At 40.0% G+C, this 23975-nt stretch overlaps 1 protein-coding gene across 1 annotated transcript in view; it reads right to left on the bottom strand.

Moving 5' to 3' along the window:
- Positions 1 to 22764, bottom strand: part of grm3 (glutamate receptor, metabotropic 3) — a 38354-nt gene extending 15590 nt beyond the window's left edge. The window contains exons 1-7 of the mRNA XM_067589593.1: positions 22497 to 22764; positions 17756 to 17872; positions 12147 to 12206; positions 6518 to 7073; positions 5163 to 5306; positions 1567 to 1836; positions 479 to 1097 (exon numbers count right to left, since the gene is read on the bottom strand). Coding sequence (XP_067445694.1) covers positions 479 to 1097; positions 1567 to 1836; positions 5163 to 5306; positions 6518 to 6835 — 1351 coding nt within the window. The 5' untranslated portion in view covers positions 6836 to 7073; positions 12147 to 12206; positions 17756 to 17872; positions 22497 to 22764. The remainder of the gene's footprint in view (positions 1 to 478; positions 1098 to 1566; positions 1837 to 5162; positions 5307 to 6517; positions 7074 to 12146; positions 12207 to 17755; positions 17873 to 22496) is intronic.
- Positions 22765 to 23975: the final 1211 nt, after the last annotated feature.

Here is a 23975-nt window from a genome sequence, read left to right as displayed (position 1 = left end):
TGTCAGTCAAGCCAATCCTCTGTCTCTACTCTCCCAACTCTACAGAGACTGACAGACAGACAGGCAGCCCGCTATAGGAGCTATTATAACACACACAATCTCATTAGTGCAAGAGAGAAGAATATGGCTGACGGATTAACTGCAGCTCTCATTCCTCAAAGCAACTTTGTAGTGTCGTATCAATTACGCATGGGTAATAGGTGTCAATGGCAGGCTGGCTCTGACAATACATAGCAATTAAGCGGATTTGTCTCAGTACTTTTTATGTTCTGTGGCTTGGCTGCTTTGGCTGAGGAGAAGGACAACATTCCTGTGTTGTTCATGAGAGGACTGTTAACTAGGCGCAGCACTCACATTCCTGTCTATTTGTCACTATTTTTCCTTTTTCTTCCCCAACTTCCTCTCCAACATTCACTTCTTTTCACTCTCCATGTACCTTATCTGGGACTCACTCACTCTGCCACGATTGTTCTCTTACCTGTGAAGCCGACATTAAGGATGTAATCCCTGTAGAGTCTGCGCCCGTCCAAGGCCTTCATGCTGTCGCACAGCTTGGTGGTGTTGAAGCACAGGCTCCGTTGCATATCATGGAGGGCATAAGCCATGGCGTACACCGCGTTTACCACAAACATGATCTTGGACTCTGGTTCAAAGTTACTCTTGTCCATTGACAAGTCCTTGTCACACGGTGGGAGAGGTGTCTCTCCCAATCCAGCACCCCCCCCTCCTCCTGTTCCTCCACCACCCAAAGAGCACTGGAACCGCTGCTCCCAGAATTCCCTGTACCAGGGATTCCGATGGTTTTTGACTGGGTTCAAGCTGAGAAAGTAACGGTTGAACTCTGGTACGGGATTGGCTGCCAGCTCAAGTGTGATGGCTCCTTCAGCGGTGACCTCATTTCCCTTGACAATGCTTTCCTGCGCACCCCAGCCATCGCTAGCAACCCAGATGAAGGAGGTGTTAAGCCTGGCAGCAGCTGCCAGCAGCTCTCTGGCATCGTCGCTGCGCAGGAATAGGACGGCGACACGGGCGTTAGGCTTCTGGAGGAGCTGACGGATCACAGCTTCATAGGACTTCTTAGCATTAGAACGCCCCACCTGGACAGAAAGTGGATTTTAATGTAATGACAGATGTATTGTGCTCTATAGGCTGCCTCTACACCCAAAATGGTTTGGTAGCTATTTGTGAATTTTTGTACTTTAGTCTCACACCAACATGCATCTCTGTAGCAAATGAGACGAAAAATGTCAAAGTACCCAGTATGAGTTCTTGTAGATAAGCTTTCATTTTCTAGTTCACAGCAGATAACAACAGTGTAATATAAAACTCATTTGTGTGTAGGACAAGATAAGACATGGAGACAAACTTTTATAAGCGCACAAATTTAGTGGCCCTTTCATTGTTACTGGTGCAGCTTCAGGCCATACATCAGTGTGACGCTGCAGATTAAAATATTTTTGGTATCTGGCTCTGAGCAACGTTTGCTTATATTCATGCAGATTGGAGCACAGAAACAAACTCATATTCTATTATATTCTTTGGATTCTATTCTATTCCATGCCTTACCTTCTCTGAGGTGGCGATACAGATGTTCCTCATGCGGGCCTCTTGCTCGAAGGCCTCTATGCCTGTTTCACCATAATCCCCCTCTGATGCCACTGTGGAAACATATGTCCAGTTGAAGAAGCGGAGAATCTCGGCCATGGCTTTGGCCTGGTAGAAGTCAGGGGGCACGGTGCGGGCAAAGTAATCATAGCGGCTCTTATCGCTGAGCTTGGCACTGGTTGACGCATAGCTTATCTGAGGAATCTGGAAGAGCCTGAGAAGATTGGCAACCTGGGGCGAGAGATTCAGTAAAATGAGACATAAATCAAGAGAAATATTTAAAAAAAATTCATTTTAATGAATAGTATGATTTTAAAGTTGATATCCCATATCTGAATAAGTTGTTGATATCATGTGCTGTAGATTGAGTTTGATTTGAACTGACTGGTTTTGATCACAATATTGTTGATCACACTTGTACAAATTCTATAATGTGATATGTTGTGTAGATCAAATTGGATAAGTCTAAATCTTACTGCTAGTTTGTAAGATTAGTTGTATGTAAAGTGACATAAGAAGTCTACAAACAAGAGTCTGTTTGTCTACACTGTAGTTACGCTGTTGAAAGCAGATGGGTATCAGCCAGGCCTGCGGTGTGGAACTGTGTTAAGTTAATTGTTAATTTACAATTTACAATGTGGAGAGGTGGAAACAACAGAGCCAATTACTATACAATTAATTTCATGGAGCACTTGCGAAACTGTACAAGTATACACAGATAGCGAAAAACTGAAGAAGAGATTAAGTATCTCAAAAACAAAACAGATTTATGTGTGTATTATAAAAGAGTAAAAAACTCTCTGGCTAATGAAAAATGTGGATTTCCCTAGAAAAGAGCCATACTACAATTAACCCTCTCATGCTTATCAGATACTGCTCCGAGAAATGTGTCCAACCCTTGGATAACTTGAAAGATGCAACCATTATTAGTTTCATAACAGATACTGAGAGTTTAGATCTGCCACTGCTGAGTTCAACATTTTTGAATGTTCTGATCAATACTGGACACTGGCAGCTGCACACAATAAAGATTTCAGATAAATAAAGTAGTGTACCTTCCAGTTTCTAGGGAGCTCCAGTCTCTAATATGGCCCAAAGGGGCAAAGGGAGACTAAAAAAACAAAACACAACCCAAAAGCATCTAAAACAAAAGCTTTGCAGCACAGCACTCACTGGAAAAATCCACAGAGTGTCTTTGTAAAAGATGATAGTTTCTTCTTGGTAGGTGGGAAGAAAAGATGTCTGCATAAAGAATGTCAGCCAGCAGAGAAAATAATGATGTGTATGAGTAATGTCAAAACAGATCAAATGTAGTATTATTAACTGCAATGAAATCGTTCAACCACAGCTATTTAAAAACATACCTAACTGCAGGTGTATAGTGTTGTTGTGTTAGGTGTTTTTATTCTCCCTTGACCCACTACTTTGTAGTGGAGAGCATCTCCATGTGTGTCAAGCCCCTTGGTTAAGCAAGTAATGGAAAAGTTTGATGAAAAATGATAGAATGTAAAACCCACAAAAACAACTGGAATGATGAAATGTCTTTTTTTTTCATCAAAGGAAAAAATAGAACATATTTGGATGCTTGACACTGTTAGGAAGTGCTTCAAGCACAATGTGATTATTTGAAAGTAAAAGACAATGTATTAAATGCAAGCATATACTACATGCACATGAAGAAGAGATGTACAAAATAGCACGCACACACGCACACAGACACACGCACACAGTTCAATAAATCACTGACTCATGCATTAGTGATGGACATCATCTGGGGTCTACTGATGTCCATATAATATTCCCTTTTACTGTTGATTGGGGTTTGGTCATGTTCTCTTCATTACAATTTTAGTCATAGACACCAACACAACAGTGGAAATATAATTGCTACATATACTCATGCGCCACAAAGGCATGTAAACATACCCACTCAAACATGCACACACACGCAAATAAACACAAAGTACACAGCCATTCTGTTCTTGCCTCAGTTTAATCCTTTTAGAGCGCATCTCTCTGGGCTTTTCTATATTTCATTCATAGCTCAGTTGATGAGCTGTTTTGACAACATGTCAGAATCTCATTAGACTAATAGTGTAGAAGATTAGAAAACACACTCACATATATATACTGATGCGTGCAAGGACAGGTCGACACATACACAACACCTGCATTGAGGTACGCACACACACACACACATACACTCACATGGATGGCTGCTTATAGTACTCCAGGCAGGTTTTATAGTTTTGAGATGGCAGTTGACTTAAATGTCAGGGAAGGTCATGCTGCAAAACGTAACCCTATTGCTCCATTACCTGCCACTGAACAATGACCACAGCTAGCTAAGAGGCCTGTCCGCAGGGACACGCAGAGTTTACTCTGTTAGTGAAAGCTGCTCTCTTCCTGTGTTAGAGAGGGAAGGGAGATGTACTGTAGGAATGGGCTGAATATGAGAGATCAGTTGAAAAAAATGAAAGAGAAGAAGGAAAAAAATTGGTGCAGTGGAGGGGTGCTGTGTGTTTTCCACTTGGAATGCAAGTCACACACACACAGACACACACACACACAGACACACACACACACATACACACACATGTACGAACGTAGGGAAGGAATGATGCCTGCTATGTAAATGCCTTCGAGGCATTGGAGTTTAGTTGTGCATGGTAAAACATAAAATAATTCACTATTACTTCATTTAGAAGCAACAGACAGACTGGCCAAGTAGAGAGGCATGAAGAAGTAGCTGGATTAGCTTCACTGGCACAAGATCAGAAAGCAGAGCACAGTTAGGGTCTCGTAAACAGCGCTTCCCTCAGAAAAGACAGGTAAAAACAACAGCAACGCCAACAAAGGGCAACAAGTAGGAGCTGCGGGAAAGACAAGCGATAATATCTGTGATGAAGGACTAGAGACAGAGCAGATGTGTTAACAATGGCTGCCCCAGTAAGGAGGAGGAGGAGAAGAAGAAGGGGGCTGAGGTCAGCATACACTGAGCTCTCCCCAAATAGCCGGGAGGGACGCCTCTGAATGCATATAAAAGAAGAAGAATTAAAAAAAAAGAAAGAGGAAGTGATGAGAAGGAGGAGAGCAAAGACTTAAGGTACAGGAAAAAAAGAAATACATAGAAGAGAGAAAAAGAGAGGGTGAGAAAGATAAGACAGAGAGACAGTTGCAGAGATTAGGGATTTAAGGACTGATAGGAGGAAGCTTTTGTGCAGTCACAGAGGAGTAAGGGAGAAGGAGGTTTTATGCTAAACTATGCAAATTACCCAGTTCTGTGACAAGAGCTACAAGAGCTGGGGAAACACACAAGAACACACCGATGGAAGTTGATTCACAGAAACAAGTACACACACAGACACACATGCAGACATGGACACACTTGCACTGCCATGTAACTGGATGTCAGCTTTTGCACACTTGGTCACGATACGTCTGGTACAAGGATGAGCAACATAAGAGAGAAGAAGCTATCAAGGGAGTTAAAGTAAGATGGTGATGGTGAAATGTGTTTGTGTAAATATTCCTATACCTGTTGGTGTATTTCTTACCTGTATGGAGACACTGCTGAAGGATCCTCCAATGACAGCAGCAATCGCCAGCGGGCTGTCGTCCTGCAGGGCGTAAGATCCGTCTGGACAGATGAACTCTGTGTCGTCCACCTTGGTGAGGGAGGCTCTTACAAATTCCAGAGCCTGGGAAACACAAACACATTGATATTTTATATCAAATGCTGCGCACCATATTGTGTACCATATGGTCTGTGTTATCTATTATTACTAATCAGACTGTGAAACACTTTGAATTTGGTCATTTTCAAGAAATATGCTACATAAATAAAGACCGATTTTTTTATGATGTAGAGTTTTTATCTTTTTGAAAGGACAATAAAAGCCAATTTCTTCACAGTAGGGTACCTTAAATGCTTTCAGTACAGGTTCCAAATTGTAAATTAATTCCTCTGGGGCTAAGGCACATTAATAACATATTGCTGGTCCTTGGACAAACAGCCAAAGAACCTGCAACCCATTTAAGTTAATTAATTAATTCAAAAATCCTGGGTGCTGTCTATAATCAGTCAAAGAACTCATTGTAGATCACTAGATGCATCGTCTTTAAATAGCTTGGCAATAAAATACAATATATTGTTGAAGATAACAATCCCTGAGGGAGACTGCTGCCTTTTTTTTATCCGGCTCATTTCCCTCATCGCAAATAGCTTCAATCTCTATTTCTCATCAAGCATTTGCTATTATGATTTGAGGCAAGCTCCTTTACCCATAGTGGATAAAATAGAATTTTGAGGTACATTTACTATACCTGAATATTACCGTTTAATGAGATCTACTTTTTCCTCAATTTAAAATGGATGCATTGCACTTTTTACTTCTGACGCCATAAATTACTTTCCAGCGCAACTTTTTGAAAATGAAAGGTGGGAAAAGTTCAGGTCATCTGGCAGCACATGAGAACAAACTAATTAAAACTGTATCTGAACTATAGCATATCTGAAAACCTGTATCAGCATTTACAGGTAAACGCAGATACACTTGAACGCTGTACGGCACACAAATGGGTGACCGTCTTTGAGAATAAATGCTTTAATTGAAGTTAGTATTTCATTGATGTACTTCTAGTTTTGCTGTTATAAATGATTTGATTATCAATGATAACAATGATAGAATAAACAGAATCCTGTGTGGAAATGAAAGTGATTTTGATTTACATTTTTAAGATCACACCCTATACACACATGATGTGAACAGTGTTTTGATGGCAGGAAGCAGAAACTTAGTAAAGAGGAGAAAATGATTCCTTTGACAGAAAAGTATATTTAAATACTATCTGGAATCATCTCTCATTGAGAAACATGCAGTGTTTATGTACAGTCACCGTGCTCACCCACCTGCTCCAGTGCATAGGTATCTCTGGAGCAGGTGTCCAGGATGTGGACACCGAGGGAGACCCCGGGCAGCAAAGTGTTGTCCATATTGATTCTGTCTATGGCAAACAACATGGCCTCCAGCCTCTGGATCCCTCTGTCCTCATTCACACGGCCACACTCCTCCATCCCGGCACCTTTCTCATGCACCGGGAACAGGCCGCCGAGCACCAGGTCACCCTCGATGCGTATCTCCCGGCGGGACTGAGGTGGGTCTCCAACTGACAGCAAGACGCCCCGACACATCATAACCAAGACTAGAGCTGGAACGCAGGCCACCATGTTGGGCTCAGGGGAAGTTTAGGATTGTCAAAATGTGAGAAGAGGCTTGATGGAGAGTGAGACAGAGGGAGGTGAGGGGCGTAGGGTGAACGTTAGGGGCGAGGGGTTACGGGTGAGGTGTGAGGCTTGTGAGTGAAGCAGCGGCCGTGGATGTCTGGGTCGGTTTGAGGCCCATGAAACGGTCAGGGAGAGCGGAATTGGACCACACATGGAGGGGCACACCATCTGGGCATCAGTCCTGCTTGGAGAGGGGAGGAGAAGAGAGGAGAGGAGAGGAGAAGAGAGGAGAAAGGAAATATAACTCAAGTCAATCCACGTGCCACAGGACAAATCACAAAGCTGTCAGGAGCTGCAGGATGAGATACTTTTGTAAGTGTCACTATAAAGTATAAAGACAGCAAAGTAGACCTTTAGTGTAGTTTGGGGACACTGTTAACAAGGGCTCAATGTTGTTTCCGCTTCACAGCCATAGCCAGGCCATGACTAAAAGGGATATAGAATTGTTTGGAGATTGTACCCCACTGTTCTCCAACCTCCCCCCTCCCTTACATCACACAGTAAACTTTCTTCTTTTGTATGTGTGTGTGTGTGTGTGTGTGTGTGTGTGTGTGTGTTTGCCCCTGGTTGTATCAGGATAAGCCAGCTTAGATGTCTGGTTGATACATGAGCCCAGCCTTCTCATACCACAGATCAGAAAAGCTTCTCTAATCTGATCTCTGTTCCGACAATTCTCAGCTCGTCCATGAGTTTATACCCCTATGTATGTATGTGTGTGTGTGTGTGTGTGTTATCAGATTTATTGCCCTCCCTCTCTCCTGCATAATTATAGTGTGTGAGGACTGAATGCATTTTACCATGAAAGAAGCTAACTGACAACAATGAGTCCAACAACAGCTGATGCTACTTATCCTACAACTTGATCAAAGCTACCTTTCTGTGTTTTGACTGTCTTGTTCACTAAAAATTCCTCCTCTTTTGCCTAAAATATTTCTATACACAATAATCTTAATTCTAAAGGACCAGTTCACAGATTTTTATAAATATCCACTTACTGAGCCTGCAAAAATCACTGCCATATCTTCTGTGGCTCTGGAGGGAGTTTCTTCCCCTAAAGATATCAATAGGGTCATCTAAGCTTGGGCTTGGAAAAGCCTACTATTGAGTTGCATTGTGGGAAGTGCAGGAACCAGGGTTTTTGGAACTTGAGGGACTAGACCCCGTTTTCACCTGGTATTAACATGCAATCTGTATCTGGATATCTTATCTGGATAATGACACATTCTCATGATCTTGATTATACCATTTTTGTGACCAATCTTAATATAAGGTTTTAAGGGAAGAGATGCTGCAGTATGGGCTTAACTGAGGAGGGGATTGTCTGTATGTATATGCTGGGATAGTGGGAAGAGTTGGAGTTAGGTGCCCTTTCAACTTGTTGGGTAGATTTTTTTCTTAAGAATGTAGCCGAATTGGCTGAGAACATGCATTTTCATTATAAGATATCTGGATATATTTCAATACCAAGTGGAAATGGAGTATTAAAGTCAGCATATCCCCTGCTGCATTGATTTTGACCTTTCTTTTCTTGCAAGTTCCACAACTTTATGCAAATGCAACACTAAATCGCTAGATGTCAATGACTTCAAGATTCAGCTATAAGATATAATAAATAACCTGGTCTTACTCTTCTCTCTTTGTTTATATCTTTTAATCTATTTAGCTAATGCAAAGTCAGTAAAAGAAAGCCTAGAGTAGGAAATAGCTTTTGTCTTTTAAATTTTGTCTCTCATGTCTCTCATGCAATCTCTCCAGTCCTCAGGAGCGATAAGACAGAAGCTGGAGGTTGATGTTTTGACTATGAAAATCAATTTAGACCAAGGAGTAAGCTTGTAGTGAAATTTCTGTTGATTGCTGGCATCTGTGGCCCGAACCCTGCTTTGTGTATGTATGTGTGTGTGTGTGTGTGTGTGTGTGTATGTGAGTAAGAGAGAGATAGAGAGAGAGAGAGAGAGAGAGAGAGTGAGAGTATGCCTCCCCTCTTTGGTGGGCAGGTAGGAGGATGAAAGCTTCTCTTAGATGCAGGCAGCTCAGATTTTTCTGCAGGCAGCTGCCATACCTTTACCACTCTGCTCTGTAATATGACACACACATACAAACACACACACACCCAGACAAACACCCACCCACACATGCACACACAGACATACACACACACATGCACAAACACACACCTCTGCTTCTCTGAGGGGTTGACCTAAAAGCAGACTATTTCTATGTCTTTGCTCCCCTCTCTCTCAACCAACAGAGATCTGAATTAATGTGTGGAAATGTGTAGGAGACACACAGAATCAGGATATATGATAAATAATTATTGCAGGAGTGCTGATATCTGATTAAAATTTGTGATGTACCCTGATATGGTCTTTTGAAGTCGCTCTTGTCCCTGTTGCTTTTGCTTTAAGAAGTTGTTTCCTGTTAAAATCCCACAGGAGACTATCTGACATTTATTTGATGGATATGTAATTTAACTTAGTGCCTGTTTTTTTTTTTCTTTCAGAAAGAACATTGATAATGCTTTTGAAAGATTTAGATCCAGAGCCAAGCTGTCACATGTGCTAGATGTGAGTGTGTGTGTGTCCATTGTATGTATGTTTGTGTTTGTGCATTGGGGAAAACAGTAGAGCCCCTTTGAATGATTTCCAGTATTCCACTGAAATAGCTGGAGTTCCTGGAAATAAATTCTTAAAACAAACTTACATCATTATTAGAAGCAACTTTGAACTGACATAAAGAGGAACTTTGTAATGAGTTGGGGTTTGAGGACAACATAGCAACAAAACAGGATATGTGGCTGAGCGTGTGTGTTAGTGTATGCAGGTTTGAGCGCTTACACATGGGTGTGTATGTTGTGGTGTATACAATTGTGTATTTATGGAGCTGAACCTATAACAACAGTTTCACTCAAAGCCTTACTTTAACAGTATGCTTTAATGTAATTGTCAGCTTTTGAAATCAATTTCCCAGAAATGTGCCAAAAAATTTCTCTCACATTTTTACACCGCTCTCATGGTGTCCACTGAAATTGAATGTTTGCTTCATTATAACCTCTTGGAAAGAACCCAAACCCAGCTTCCTGTCTCAAGAGCAACTGTGCAAACAAAGCACACGCTGTGAAACAGAAAATGTTTCACATTTAGTCCCTTCTTTCTTTATGACCATGAAATATTACCAAGCAGGCTAAAGTGCCAGACAGTGCACTTCACTTAGGAATATATAGCATGTATATCTTTTGCATGTATATGTTTGAACCCCTTTATTAGAAAGCCAGAGTTATATTCTTTCAAAATAAGTCACAGCTATATGAGACTGATGAACTCACTTTTCTTTTTTTCCATGATGACAGCTCATGTCAGCAGATTATTATTATATCAGCATGCTTAGACTTGAAACTTGCATAAAATACATATTCCAGTATGGCAAACATATATTCTTTGTTTTGTTAAAGTAACATTATCATTGCCTGGAACTTCAATTTAAACCATTAAAACAGAGGAGAAGCTCTTACATCAGAGATTTAAGAGTCACATGCAAACCACCACTGCATTCATAAGATATGCTGTCAGAAAATCAAATCCAGAAGACAGACAGGCAAACACGGACACTATAAAATGATCATGTAAAATTGGACTAGTGTCTTGCATTTAAGGGTTTCACTTTGACAGCTAACCCTCAAACCTCAGAGCTTCCTTGAACACAGCTGGAGAATTTTCCTTCACACTTGACAGCTTGTTATCTCTATCGCATGGTGTCTACAGTATATCATGGTATGTCTAAGCCTGTAGCAGTGTGGTCAATGTTTATTTGATCTTCTTGAACTATTTCATTCGTAAATGAAAATATTTACAGTAAATTTTACATGTAAATACTGGTTGTATCATCTGTTCCATGTGTAAATAAAAAGCAACTGCTGACAACTATGGCAGACTTGCCCCTGAAATACCCATAATAGCCCTGTTTCACAGCAGACATTTTGACTTGTCATAGTAGAAAAAAACACAGGTGTTACTAATAACATTAACAATGGCCCTTTTCTATTCCCAGTAAGCCGTGACAGTGTGACAGTGATCCAGGACATGAAAGTGCAACAGCTAAAGGGAATCAGGCATCATTAGTTTTATTATTTACTGCTGTGCTTCTGTGACAGTGTCAATTATATAGTAGTAAAAGATATGTGTAACAGAGTCAAATATACATTAGTAATATGTAATATTACAATTTCACAAAATCTGTGCAAATAGTAAGAACATGAAATGCTATTCCTCCAGAGTCAATATGTGGAACACATGAGTCTCAGTTTCTGTAACCCTACATTCACTCCCCTATAAATGATGTCTCCCACCTTTACTTCTCCCCTTTTGTTACTGTAGCTTAAACCTCTTGTGTAGTATGCTAACATATTCCTGTGTCATTTAATTTGTGTAGCAGCTCAAGTTACATATCGCGATTGACCGGAGGATTTTGTTATTCACTTCTGTCGTCAGAACAAACGGAGATCGCCTCCAAAGATATGCTGGTCTGAGCCTCTTCATCAAAACACAATGCGCATGATGTTAGACACCACCGGTTACACTTCCTACTGTGACATGTCAAAACATCTTCTATGAAAAAGGCCAATGCAATGTGACATGACCTTGATCCCCAATAAGCCCTGTATGTGATTTGTAAATCATGCAAACACACTGGCATAGTCTCTTAAAGGAATAGTTCAACATTTTCAGAAATATGCTTATTTGCTTTCTTGCTGAAAGTTAAATATGATTGGTATGATTGATGCCATTGTCAATCAAAGCTGAAGCCAGCTTAGCATAAAGACTGGAAACTGGGGGGAAACAGCTAGGCTGCCCAAAGCTAATAAAATGTTCATACTGGCATCTCTAAAGCTCACTCGTTGACAAGTTATATCTTGTTTAATCCATGCAAAAATCAAAGTGTAAAAATTACAAGTGAAAAAATGACAATTAATAGTTTTATGGGCAGTTATGTGATGGACTATTTGTTGGCAGGAAGCAGTGTCTTCCTTGAATCATGTCGTCACCATGAGGTTGCCAGGCAACCAGCTGAGGCAACAGAAAGTCACTGTGCCTGGCCAAGAAATAGTTAGAAACAGTATGTAACCACCTGTAAAACTAGCTAGCATAAAGCCTTATATTGAACAGATGGATATGAGAGTGATTCTCCCAGTTAATTCAGTAATGAACAACATATTTACTTATTACATACACGTACATCATAAAGGCATTAAATGTCTCACCTGAATAAAGAAGAATAAGAGCAGATGGCAGCTGGCACATGACAACATCACCACAGACACCTATCAAAGAGAGATGGGGGACATACATAAGGTGAGTAAACAACAACCTTACTGTCAATAGAAGGAGAAGAGAGAATATCAGATAGAGGAGCTGGCTGAATAGTGACCCTTCTCCCTGGGAGCTTTGATGCAGAGTAACATCTGACGGACAACCCCATTTCACCTCTGACCCTGTTCAAGTCAGTGAGTAGGCTGCATACACACCACCGCACACCTCTTTTGCTTCTCGTGTTTCATCCTCTGTTTCCTCCATGGCATCACCCCTGCATCTTTCTTTCCTCCTGCCCTCCTCTCCACTCCCTCCCCCACCCTCTCCTTTTGCTGGTGCTCTACTCTCCCCATTTATTTCCACCTCCCTTACACCCTCCGCAGACCTCACTCTCCCCCTAACAGGCAGGGCTGCTGTGGATGACACGTATCCAGCTGAGAGCAGCCATGCAGGGTCGATGGACCGAAGTACACTGAGAGGAGAGCCCCACAACCCGGCCCTGTGTGTGTGTGTGTGTGTGTGTGTGTGTGTGTGTGTATGTGTGTGTGTGGCGTGCATGTGTGTGTGTGTCTGTTTTCTTTCCTCTGTGTGTGTTCATGTGTATGTGTGTGCTTGTTTATCTGTCTATTGTGCAGATCACAGAACCCACGGCTGCACCAGTGACGTGAATCTCACAGTATGGGGAATCGCTGTATGTGCATGTGTGTGAGTTCTGTCTTTTCTTTTTATTCGTTAGAGATACAGAGGGGAGTGAGGTATCAGAAGCTTTGTTATTATGGAGCAAAATAAACCTCAGACCCCTTTATTAGACCTGCACATTGTCAGAGGTTTATCAGTTAATTTATCCAATTGCTTTCCATCTCTCTCTCATTCTGTCCTCCCTCTCTTTTCTAATGTTTAAGGAAATAAGTACAGTGCTACTCATTAGTGCTGAGGAAATATGAACTTGTGCCTGGAACGTGTGTAGTCCTTTTTAAAAATGTGTGAAATTTTTTTATTTTTGACCATCACATAACTATTACATGTGTGTGTATGTATGTATGTATGTGTATAGACATGGTGTCCCAGACTTCTGACAATCTAACGGGTGCAATGGGCTGTGACCATTAATTATTTACGAAGTGCGTTTTAGGCAGGAAAGACTGATGATCCATGAATAGGAAAGAAAAATATCACAAAAAACAAAAGTGACATGATGCACACCCCTCTACCTATTTAAAGCAGACACACTGGTCTACATGGTTAAAAAAAACAACAACAAAAAAACTCGCACAGGTTCTGTCCATTCAGCATAAACAGATTTAATAAAATCTAGTTTCACACAAGAATTTAGTTAATGTTTGTGACGAGCTCTTTGCCACCTAATGACTTCTGACAGTGTGTAAGCACTGGAAAAAATGTGTGTAAGGTGTCCCGACGGCTGACTTGGGTTAAACCCCATTTATCATCATTTACCAATCAAAATCAATAGGCAGGTACTCTGATCTCAGATGACTATTGATGTTCCGTTAACAGTCAAATAGAAAACAGCCTGTTCCTGTATTGATTAATCAGTCCATTTCGTGACCTGCATTAGGTTCAAAGGTTAAAGACCGTATCATGTTAGAAACATAGAAATGGATTTCCTGGACCTGACAGACAGCTGAAATTGAAAAGATTCAACCGTACAATCCATTGATCTTTGCTTAATAAAAGAACTGCAGTTCCACATTTTAAAAGTGTGTAATCCTCATGCTATTATAGATAAAGAAGTACATTTGTAATGAAAATTGGATTAACCCATACAAGAACTGCTGTGCTTCAGGGGCACACAGACTAGACGATGCTCTCATGTGCAGTGGGTACTCCAAAAGGATTCTCCACTAAAAGAGCTTTTAACCTACAAGCACCACACAAAGTCTGCAGTGGGAGCACTCAACATTGTGGAGCACATTTCACTACTGAATCTCCAAAAATGGTGTAGAAAATGAGGGCTATTAATTAACTCTGAGATTGATATAATTGAGAGAAAATGAACTGATAATTTTGCTAATTATGTCATCATTTAAGTAATTTTTTAATGAAAGAAAAATATAATGCTGAGTCTAGCTTCTATAAAACTAATTTAAAACTAATTTAAAGCTTTTCTATGTTTTATATCACTGTAACTTTAATATTTTTGGGTTTTCGAAACAAGTAAATGTTGCCTCTGTGGGCTCTGGTAAATTGTGATTTTGGCATGTTTGAGATATTTTATAGACCAAATGATTAACTGATTAACCTTAAAAAAATGTCTAATAATCTAGAGTGAAAGTAATTTTAGGTCCCAGCCCTTGATGTATCTGATCTATGTCTTCTCATTCAGTTTCAGTCACTTGTTGTCTTCATAGTCTTCTCTGTGTTATCCCTGACTTTTGGTGGCCCACAATTCATGTGACATGGCATGATTAAAAATGACTGTTCAGCCTAAAAACAGACCAGGATTGGGAAATGTGTGAAAGCATTCATCAGATCAGCATTTCATCACTGCAGAGGGCGACAGGCCTGTCAGAAGGAGAATTACCCCTCTGTGGATGGCATCTATCAACTTAACTGTCATGTAATGACCCTGGGAGTCATCATGGAGCATCAGTCAACCTCGCCATAGCACGGGTGCTGCTGCATCCTACTTAATTCATGTTCACACCCCGCCAGTCGGTCGTCACCGCAGTCGATACATAAGGTGTACAGCGCGTTACAATGGACAGGTAGAGAGTAATGGTGGGCACTGACCACAGTATGCCTCACACAGTTAGAAGAATACATATAATTGGTTTGGAGAAAGACACAAGCCTCTTAGGTTGAATAATGTGTGGAAACCAATTACTGTAGTCATTCCTGATTAATTGTTCAGAATTCAAAAGTTGTACTTAGTTTCTGATTTGCTCTCCTGCATTAGGTCTGGATTTGTCTTCATCATAATTGGAAGACATAGCATAGCATATTTAAAAAAAAAAAAAAAATGACAGTATAGGTCTAAAAATTCAGGCTGGCAAAAATGACCTATAGTTACGTTAATGCCATCTAGCAGACGTAGTATTTATGACCCGGGGAAGTGACGCAGTTCACATGATGTCAGTATAAGGTGACTTGATAAGATGACTTTGTCTTATTAGGAGAAGGAGGAGACCACTGTTTGCCTCCTGTATCCAACCATGAGTGTCATGTTTCCAACTGAGTCAAGACATTTAAAAAATAAAAAATTGCAACGTTGTGGCGTCTACCGTTGCCATGATGATGAAGGTTACGTAAATTTAAGGAAGTATAAACCGTGATTCAGGTGATCATTTTAACCAAAGCCATGATCTTTTCCTAACCTGAACCAAGTGGTTTGTGGGCCTAAACCTAACCAGACATTAACCACAGTGTTGTCACATCATAAAACATCATTATTTTTTAACAGGGATTTGTAACGGTTTTGGAAAGTAGCATATTACGGCCCTATGGGTTGTTTGGGGTGCACTGCTACGTAAACATAGGTCATTTTTTGCCAGTTGAATTTTAGACCTACACTGTTGTTTAATTATGAGGATGTGTTGTCTTTATCTTGTCATTTATTGTCTGTTGCCTTGTACAGTATAGTGTATATCTCAAAATCATAAGTGCTGAGACATCATGATATTTCTCACAGTTGGACAATGTTTTGAGCAAATATGTGTATGCACACAAGTTGTAGAGCATATTTTTAAGCATCCAATGTTGTTTATTATTCATGGCTCCTTCTTTTTATGATCATACTGTAGTTCAATGGTTGTCAGTGTTATAAAAATTGACTGAAACAATTAAAAGCTGTCCTACTGCTCTCTCTCAAACCTGTCTGCATATATTGCTTTTGCTTTGCAGAAACCTAAACATTTCAGGAACATAGCAAGATTGACACTTGCACACATTATATTGATGCTTATAATCTTTAGGCGTTCAGTTTGATCATGTGATAATTGATTGATAAATATTTGCCTAAATATTCTAAGTGAGAAAAAAATACAGTCTCGGTTTTACATTTAATAATGAAAATATCGTGCAGTAAAATTCTAAAAATATAATCCAAACTAGTAATACACATTTGCAGGATGCGGAGGATACACATTACAATTTATTGATTTTTCGCAGTGACATTCACAGCTCACATGTAGGCTACAGTGATTCCCAGGTGTGTGGCAGATGCACACACAGCAGTGAACAAGGAAAAGCTGTGTGGTTGGGTTGACAGGGTTTGAGCTTTGCATTAGGAGTGAATTTCTGTGGGATGTTACTGTGCCTGAAACAGTATGAGAGAAGGATTGACACAGTTAATGTGCCTGTAATGTAATTATGACTTAAGTAAAAGACATCATCATCGAAAGACATTTTAGACATGTTGTAATGTTTGTAGTAATGATTTGTTTTGTATTCTGAAAGTGAATTTCAACTGCCAGAAAGCTTTATGTACAGTATATGGTATGATGCACAAATAAATTAATATAATCATGTAAAAATAATTTCAATTGGTAAAACATTTTGACATGTTATATGTGATGTTGGTTGGGCCTGGAACAACAGAGGAACACCCAAATCTTTCATTTTTGTCTTATATCACATGTACACTCACACTCAAACTCCATCACCACCATCACCAACGCACTAGAACTTGCATGTGTAGATTCATGTTGTTGTATAGATTGCTTATATCAAACATTGACCCAATGTTGCATCGTTTGGTCTGATTATTACCATGGTGAGCTGACAAAATTTACAATAATTAGCTGTCATCTCAACTGTTGCGCCAAGACAGTTAAAACTGTCATCAAACTTAAACAGACTTAAACAAAACCTGGAAGTATTGCAGCTTATTTACCTGCACTCTGAAACTTCCAGGATGGCACTTTGTATTGATAGTAGCCACTGCATGACGAGTAAGGCACCTAAAACACACACACACGCACACACACACACACACACACACACACACACACACACACACACACACACACACACACACTGCTTCCCTCCTCAAGCTCATAATTTATTAAAGAGTCTGATCTCTCTCTGAGACACACCATTCACAGCTGTACATCCCACTGCCCTTTCACTGCCTCATCCCCTGAGTGTATGTATGTGTGTGAATGTCTGTGCATGTAGAGAAGAGGGTATGTCAGTGGTGAAAGGTGTATGTGTGTGCTGGTACGTGTGTGTATGTGTGTGTGTGTGTGAATCAGTGTGTGTTGTGCCTGTTGTTGCTGATGAGAGGTGAGCTGTGGGAAGCAGCAGTGATTTGCAGACACTTTTCCTGTTTCTTCACCAGAGCATAACAGTGTAGGAAACATGTGAAGCAGAGCAACAGTAGTATTGAAAAAAACCCCAAAACATGAAAAGCCAAGAACATCAGGAGGTATTGAGGATTTGTGAACTAGCCTGGCCCCTTAACATGAGTCCTAGTTTCTGCATTAATGTAACTGGCCATTTTAAAATTGGTCTTAACTCAAATTTGGTATGATTGCTTATTTATATTTTTTTTTTGGTTCAATAGTTGAATGAAATCAGACACTAATTTTGAGTTACCTACCTTTGTTTTTATTCGTTTTTTACACTCCGCTTGGCTCTACTGGGATTAGATCCCATGTTTTCATCCCCTTGTGTGATTCCAGATGTGGTGTACTTCACCCCTCCACTGTCTTCAGCGCTGATGAACACATGAAACCAAAGAGAGAAAGATCAGACTGAAGGATGAAAATGTACCATTCATAGATCTCACAGTCTTTATAGCACTTTCCCATATGATATATATTGACTGGTGTTACAGCCGATAAGAACATCTTTCATGTGGGAGCGGAGCAGTTTAATGAATGAATGTCTATCTTTGGTGAAGCCATGCAACCAAAGAGAGAGGTTGTTTCAATGTTAGTTTTACTGGCCCTGCTAAAACAGCAACTTATCTTACACCTTAAGGCTGTAAATAAACCACATGTTGCATTTAAAGTCTTTATTGTTTTTGTTCATCTCTACACCAAGTTTACTTTTTTAAAATATACTTCCACCCACTAATTTGTAATTTGTAAATAATGATCGGACTATTGACTAAATTAGGTTACATTTGTATAATACATTCAGTGTGACCATTCTAAGCTTATAAAATCCATCTGATGTGTTGTGTTTTTTTCATTTATGCTTTGCATTTTAATACAAAGGACAGCTTACAAAGACTTGAATCAATAAGGTTAAAAATGATTTCATCTTCCTCTTCAGTACCATGGACAGCAACATTAAGAAACTCTTACATGCTCTTTTCGGAGAGAACTATGGAGCTTTAAAAGTAGAGAAACACTTACAAAACATTGTTAAACTCTAAGATTGATTATTATTGTGAAACAGTGTCCAGAACCACCTTGGCTCTGTGTCAGCGCCCAACTGTTTAACCTGAGCGCTGCAGTTCATTTACAATAAATTAACTGCTTTTGTGTTTTTGTGTCTTTCCTCCGTTGTAGCAAAAAGAGTTTCACTAAACATTTTAAAATATTTACTAAATGCTCTTGCAAAACATCAAATGCTCAACAAATTTTCAATATATATTCAACAAATAAATTATCATCAATAATTTGTTATTACTGATTTATGAATTCCTTGTTTACCAAGTGCTTATGAATACTGATTCATTTACCAGCATATTTAGACACTTGAATTTGAATAGATACTAAACAACAGTATTCAGAGCACACCGCCACCAGGATAACTTGACTGAAGGCAACACACACTCATTTTCTGCACACAAAAAGTCATGCCATCTAAATAATTTAAATGATACAGATTCTTCATAGTGGCTTTAAGTTAAGTACACGTTGCAATCTACTTTTCAGGACCTTTCAGTATATTACTGTATAGTACAACATGAAATACACCGTGTAAATGAATACTGCAAGAAAGTAACACTTAAATTACACTTTCACAAGTGACAACACTAACACACTCTTTAAACCATAAGCATAGTTGAGATATCCTCAAAAACAACAATACTTCATGTGCCACAGGTAAAGTGAAGTGCAAGTCTAAAAGTACTTTTCAGAAAATGAATTCTTAAAAAACACTGAGTAAAAATTAAATATTAAAAAGTATTACTCAGGACTGGCAAATTACACATCACAGTTACATGAAAGCACATTCATTGAGAATCAAAAACACATTACAATCTACAGGGTTATGGTGATAAGATGCTAAAAGTATACTTTCATTATGAAAGCATGTTTTCACCTGAGTGATTCTGCCGTCATTACAGGGTGACAACTAGACCATAGTTTTCTGTGTGTCATTAAGTTGGTACTTACAAATCTTCTGGTCCACTACACTGTTTTATCTGGATGATATTGTATTGTACAGATCCTTTAATGGCCATTCCACATTCTTATCGGAGGTATAGTATGCTCTGAGAGGCTGCATAAAAAGTAATCTCCTAAACTTCCAGCTGCTGCAGAATTCTATACTATAAAACACTTCCAGGGATGGACTCTCCTCAGATTAAGACCACACCCAATAAAAGCCAAATTGGTGTGAGATTTTGCAGGGGTCCACTCAAACCAATGATATACTATTACTATAGAAGCAGAGAAATAGATTATGTGAGGTGTGGTGTCAGACATTTCTATGGATATTTTGATGTTTTCCAGTGTGTCACTATTAGAATCCACAGTGCCACATGTGCTCCATGAAGGACTGAACAACAAACTTTTGATAGGTACTCTTCAAGCTTATAGGGGCTGAGAGTTTGATAGTCACAGTATCACTTTAATGGCTTTGCTGAGAGAACTGCCTTACACATAAACATGTTGACTTTATTTTCTTTAACTCTGTGCCTAGGATTTAAATCTGAGCGCTGTGTGGTCAATAAGACATTGTTAAATTTACCAGGCAGCTGTGTGATGTTGAAACAGACATCCACTTTTCTGATTGGACAAAGCCTTCCAGTTGAAGTTGACTGATTTATCAAACACCTGGCTACACTCAAACAGATTAAACAGCTAAAATCAATCACAAGAAACTATCGGGAAAATCATTGAGCCATGATTCTGCAACCAGCATTGGTTATATTTTCAAACTCTATGTCATACACTCAAATCCACACATAACTCCCCTGACAATTCACATATCTAATAAAACTAGAATAAATCAGTGCTGGAGCAGTGTGCTAGTACACTGCTAAGTGTGAGGTTCTGTACTGCATGCAGTCCAGAGAGTAGTGCTGCGTGGAAGCTACAAGGCCATTTGTACACACACATACACACACAAATGCTTGCATACACATAAAGGTGCCCAAACACAAGCTCATGTAAGCACATTTACCAGCACAAAAATGCTGAAACTCAAGGCCAAATCCATTCATTGACAGACAATCGTCCCCTGACTCGCACATAGATACGCATTCTTCAAACACACATGTGCATACACAAACACATCTAAACATGTAAGCATGTCTTTAAGGTTTAACAAGGCCACCCAGTGCCCACCCACACACAACGACTCCCTCCTACACCATGTTTGACCCTCCAATACACACACGCAAGCGCACATACGCTCACTGAATTACAAACTGCGTGAATGAACACATATATGAAATTACACTGAATGACACAACACACAAACACAGCTGCACTGTATCAATAAAGAAAACACTCCAACATACAGAGATTTCAAATTTTTAAAAAAATATAATAAACATGTGCACACGCACACTCACACATACACACACACACACACACACACACACACACTGAGACATGCAACATGTTGACCCCACCCCTAAAGAAAATCATGCAAATTCTGCATTCATTCATGCTTTTATTCATTACTACCCACAACAAATTATGATTATAATTATTTCTATTATTATCATTTGTATGTCTGCTATTGAACCAAATCTCTCATATATTTAGCGGTACAGGCACTACCCACCCCCTCCTCTGAGTAACTGTTTATTCTTTCACTCCCCCTCTAATAGAGCACATAAAGAACAAGAGTGAATTAAAAATTCTCATTACTCTTGCTGTAGTTATTCTATCTTCTGATGTTGATATTGAAACTGCAATACAGTTCTAGTCATAGTAAGTAATTATCATAGAAGATAATTTGCAAAATCTTGTAACATATAATTCTAGTTATTTTGCAACTACTCCAGTAAAACAGGAACATTGTTGTCAGCTGTATGCCATTTTAGTTGAGCTTTACCTTTTTATCTGGGAAAAAGGAAGGTGGATCAACACCAAGTCAAAGTGTCTCAGTAGTGTGAGATATGGTGTCTGAAAAAGCCCACCAGAAGTGTGGCTAAAAAAGCATGTCAGTGTGATCATCAAGTGAAGATACTATCACACTAAATATACAGTTAAAACTAAATGCATCAATATAAATAATGATTTGTTTTTATTAAGAAATAACCAACACTATGAGGAAACAGCAAGGTCACTATAATCTGGTGAATGTTCAAGACACACCTCCTCTGCACGAAAATCAGCCCATGGGCCTTGAATTTTTTAATTTAAATGTGTTATTTGGACTTGGAGTTCGGGGTAAAATAATTTTGGGGAAGAACAGATGTGCAGAAATATTTTCACCCATTGACTAAGAGCTGTGTCTATCCCGCCTTTAAGCTCGACAGGGGAAAATAAGAAACTGACAGGTGCATCAAGAAGACTGTATAGTCTAAATGCGTAACATCTGATGTGGATTTTTAGACATTTTGGTTCTCCTGCACCTTTAGTACTCGTCCATGCGCCTCTCCTCTGGCGCAAGTTGTGGAGTGGCTGTTTAGAGGCAAACGGAAAGTCATTGCATTGATAAACAGTGACCAGATCCGGTTATCAGATCCACCTGTATGCCTGTTTCCAAAGACGCACCACCCGCCCAATTCCCGGGAACCTGAAAGCTGCGGGACATGCCTTGGTGCGGTCTGTCTGAACCCAAATAACTTCTCAACGCAGCGTAAAATACGCAACTGCAGATACTCATTGTTTCACCTTCTGTATCTTTATCATGCATCTGCTGCAGAGATTAGCTACCAGGGCTTTTCTTCTGTATCTCAACCCGCGATCAGTAGGAGCATCTGATAGAAAAAAAATACACAGCAACCACGTTTATGCAGTACAATTGGGTGTTTAAATCCTGCGCAAAGTTCAAAGCAAATTGCTCCCTACCGTAAGATTGGCTGACGTGCGCTCGAACGGTCCCGGACTGACAATTTTTCACTGCACTCTGTCGCCTAAACCCGTAATCTAAGACTGCAACACATTTACACACCAGTAAGAAATATGTTTTATTTGACCTACCTTGACGTCTTGGATCCTTCAAAGGTTGCGCACAAATTTTAAGCTGCTGGAAGTTTGACTTAGTCTACTCCTGATCCCTCGGAGGAGTCGCACTGAGAGAGAGGATGGGCGCCACTGCTCTGCGCGCCAGCTCCGTGGATGTGTGTGTGTGTGTGTGTATGCATGTGTATGTGTTTATGTGTGTGTGTGTGTGTGAGCGCGCGCGTGTAAGAGAGCGAGAGAGAGAGAGAGAGAGAGAGAGAGAGAGAGAGAGAGAGAGAGAGAGAGAGAGAGATGGGGAGGGAAACAACAGACGTGGAGAGCTGTAGCCCCTTGCCAAAGGATGCTTCAGTCTCCTAGCAACAACAATCGATCTGGCAAGGAGACATTTTTATTGGATAAAAAGAAAACTTAGCCATTCACCCCCCTTAGCACATGTTTACCACTCAGAACAACAACTCTAGCCTCACTGAGTGAAGAGAGAGAGAGAGAGAGAGACAGAGAGAGAGAGAGAGAGAGAGAGAGGGAGAGAGAGAGAGGGAGAGAAATGCTCCCAGATGAATGTTTTACATGTGTGTTTGAGGTGCAGAATGACGTACAGAATTAATCTACATCCGTCTGTCCTTGCAACCCCAATCAAAAATATATAGAGAAATACAGAGAATTTCACATGCCGTTTTTTCATGCAAGCTGCATCAGTCTTTTAACACATTATTACACTCTATGATGTCTGAAACAGCTCTAAACATGCTGTCCATGCTTTATCTTCTTCATGAAAAACCTGGCAATGCCTTCATGGTTGTATGTTAGATATGTAGCTCATCCAAACCTAAACACTCTCACGAATGTGACTGAAAGTGTAAGTCTGAAGCATATCATATATCACAGTAACGTGATGCATGATACACACACACACTCAGGTGTCTGCATGTTTCCTATTTTTCTGTCAGAAACAGTGGCACTCAGTGGTGTCTGTGTGTGTTTGTGTAAAGTGCGTGTGCATGTACACAAGCATCTGTGCATCTGTACTTGTTTGTATGATTATGCACATGGAGTCATTAGAATGCAAGTATGCAAGTGTGCAGCTCCTATTGAACAGAAAATCCTCTTCACGCATGATTGAGTCACAGAGCGTCCTCGCTCTGCTCAACACAAATGCACACACTAATACACACTGCAAACACACACACACACACACACACAGCCACTCAGTCTAGAGGAGGCCTGATTTCTGTATTGTAAAGTTAGTCAAGTGCATAGAGATACACTGTCTGAGGGCTTGCTTAAAGCAGTTTTTGATTGCAACTACAGGCCACAGCATGTTGTTTTGCCTGTTTTATATGCAGATGCATGATGACAGGATCCTGAAGTTTCTGACAAGCTCATGTGCTTTCCATGTATGTACTGTGTCACACCATATGGTATAAGAAAACTGTCTCTGAGGATAAGCTTTGGATGGGCAGAGATTGATTACTTGACTGAGGAAGTAAGAGCATCCAC

Source organism: Thunnus thynnus, chromosome 5 (assembly GCF_963924715.1).
Source record: "Thunnus thynnus chromosome 5, fThuThy2.1, whole genome shotgun sequence".
Taxonomy (NCBI): domain Eukaryota; kingdom Metazoa; phylum Chordata; class Actinopteri; order Scombriformes; family Scombridae; genus Thunnus; species Thunnus thynnus.
The sequence above is the reverse complement of the archived record's forward strand: the minus strand, read 5'-3'. Positions and strand labels throughout refer to the sequence as shown.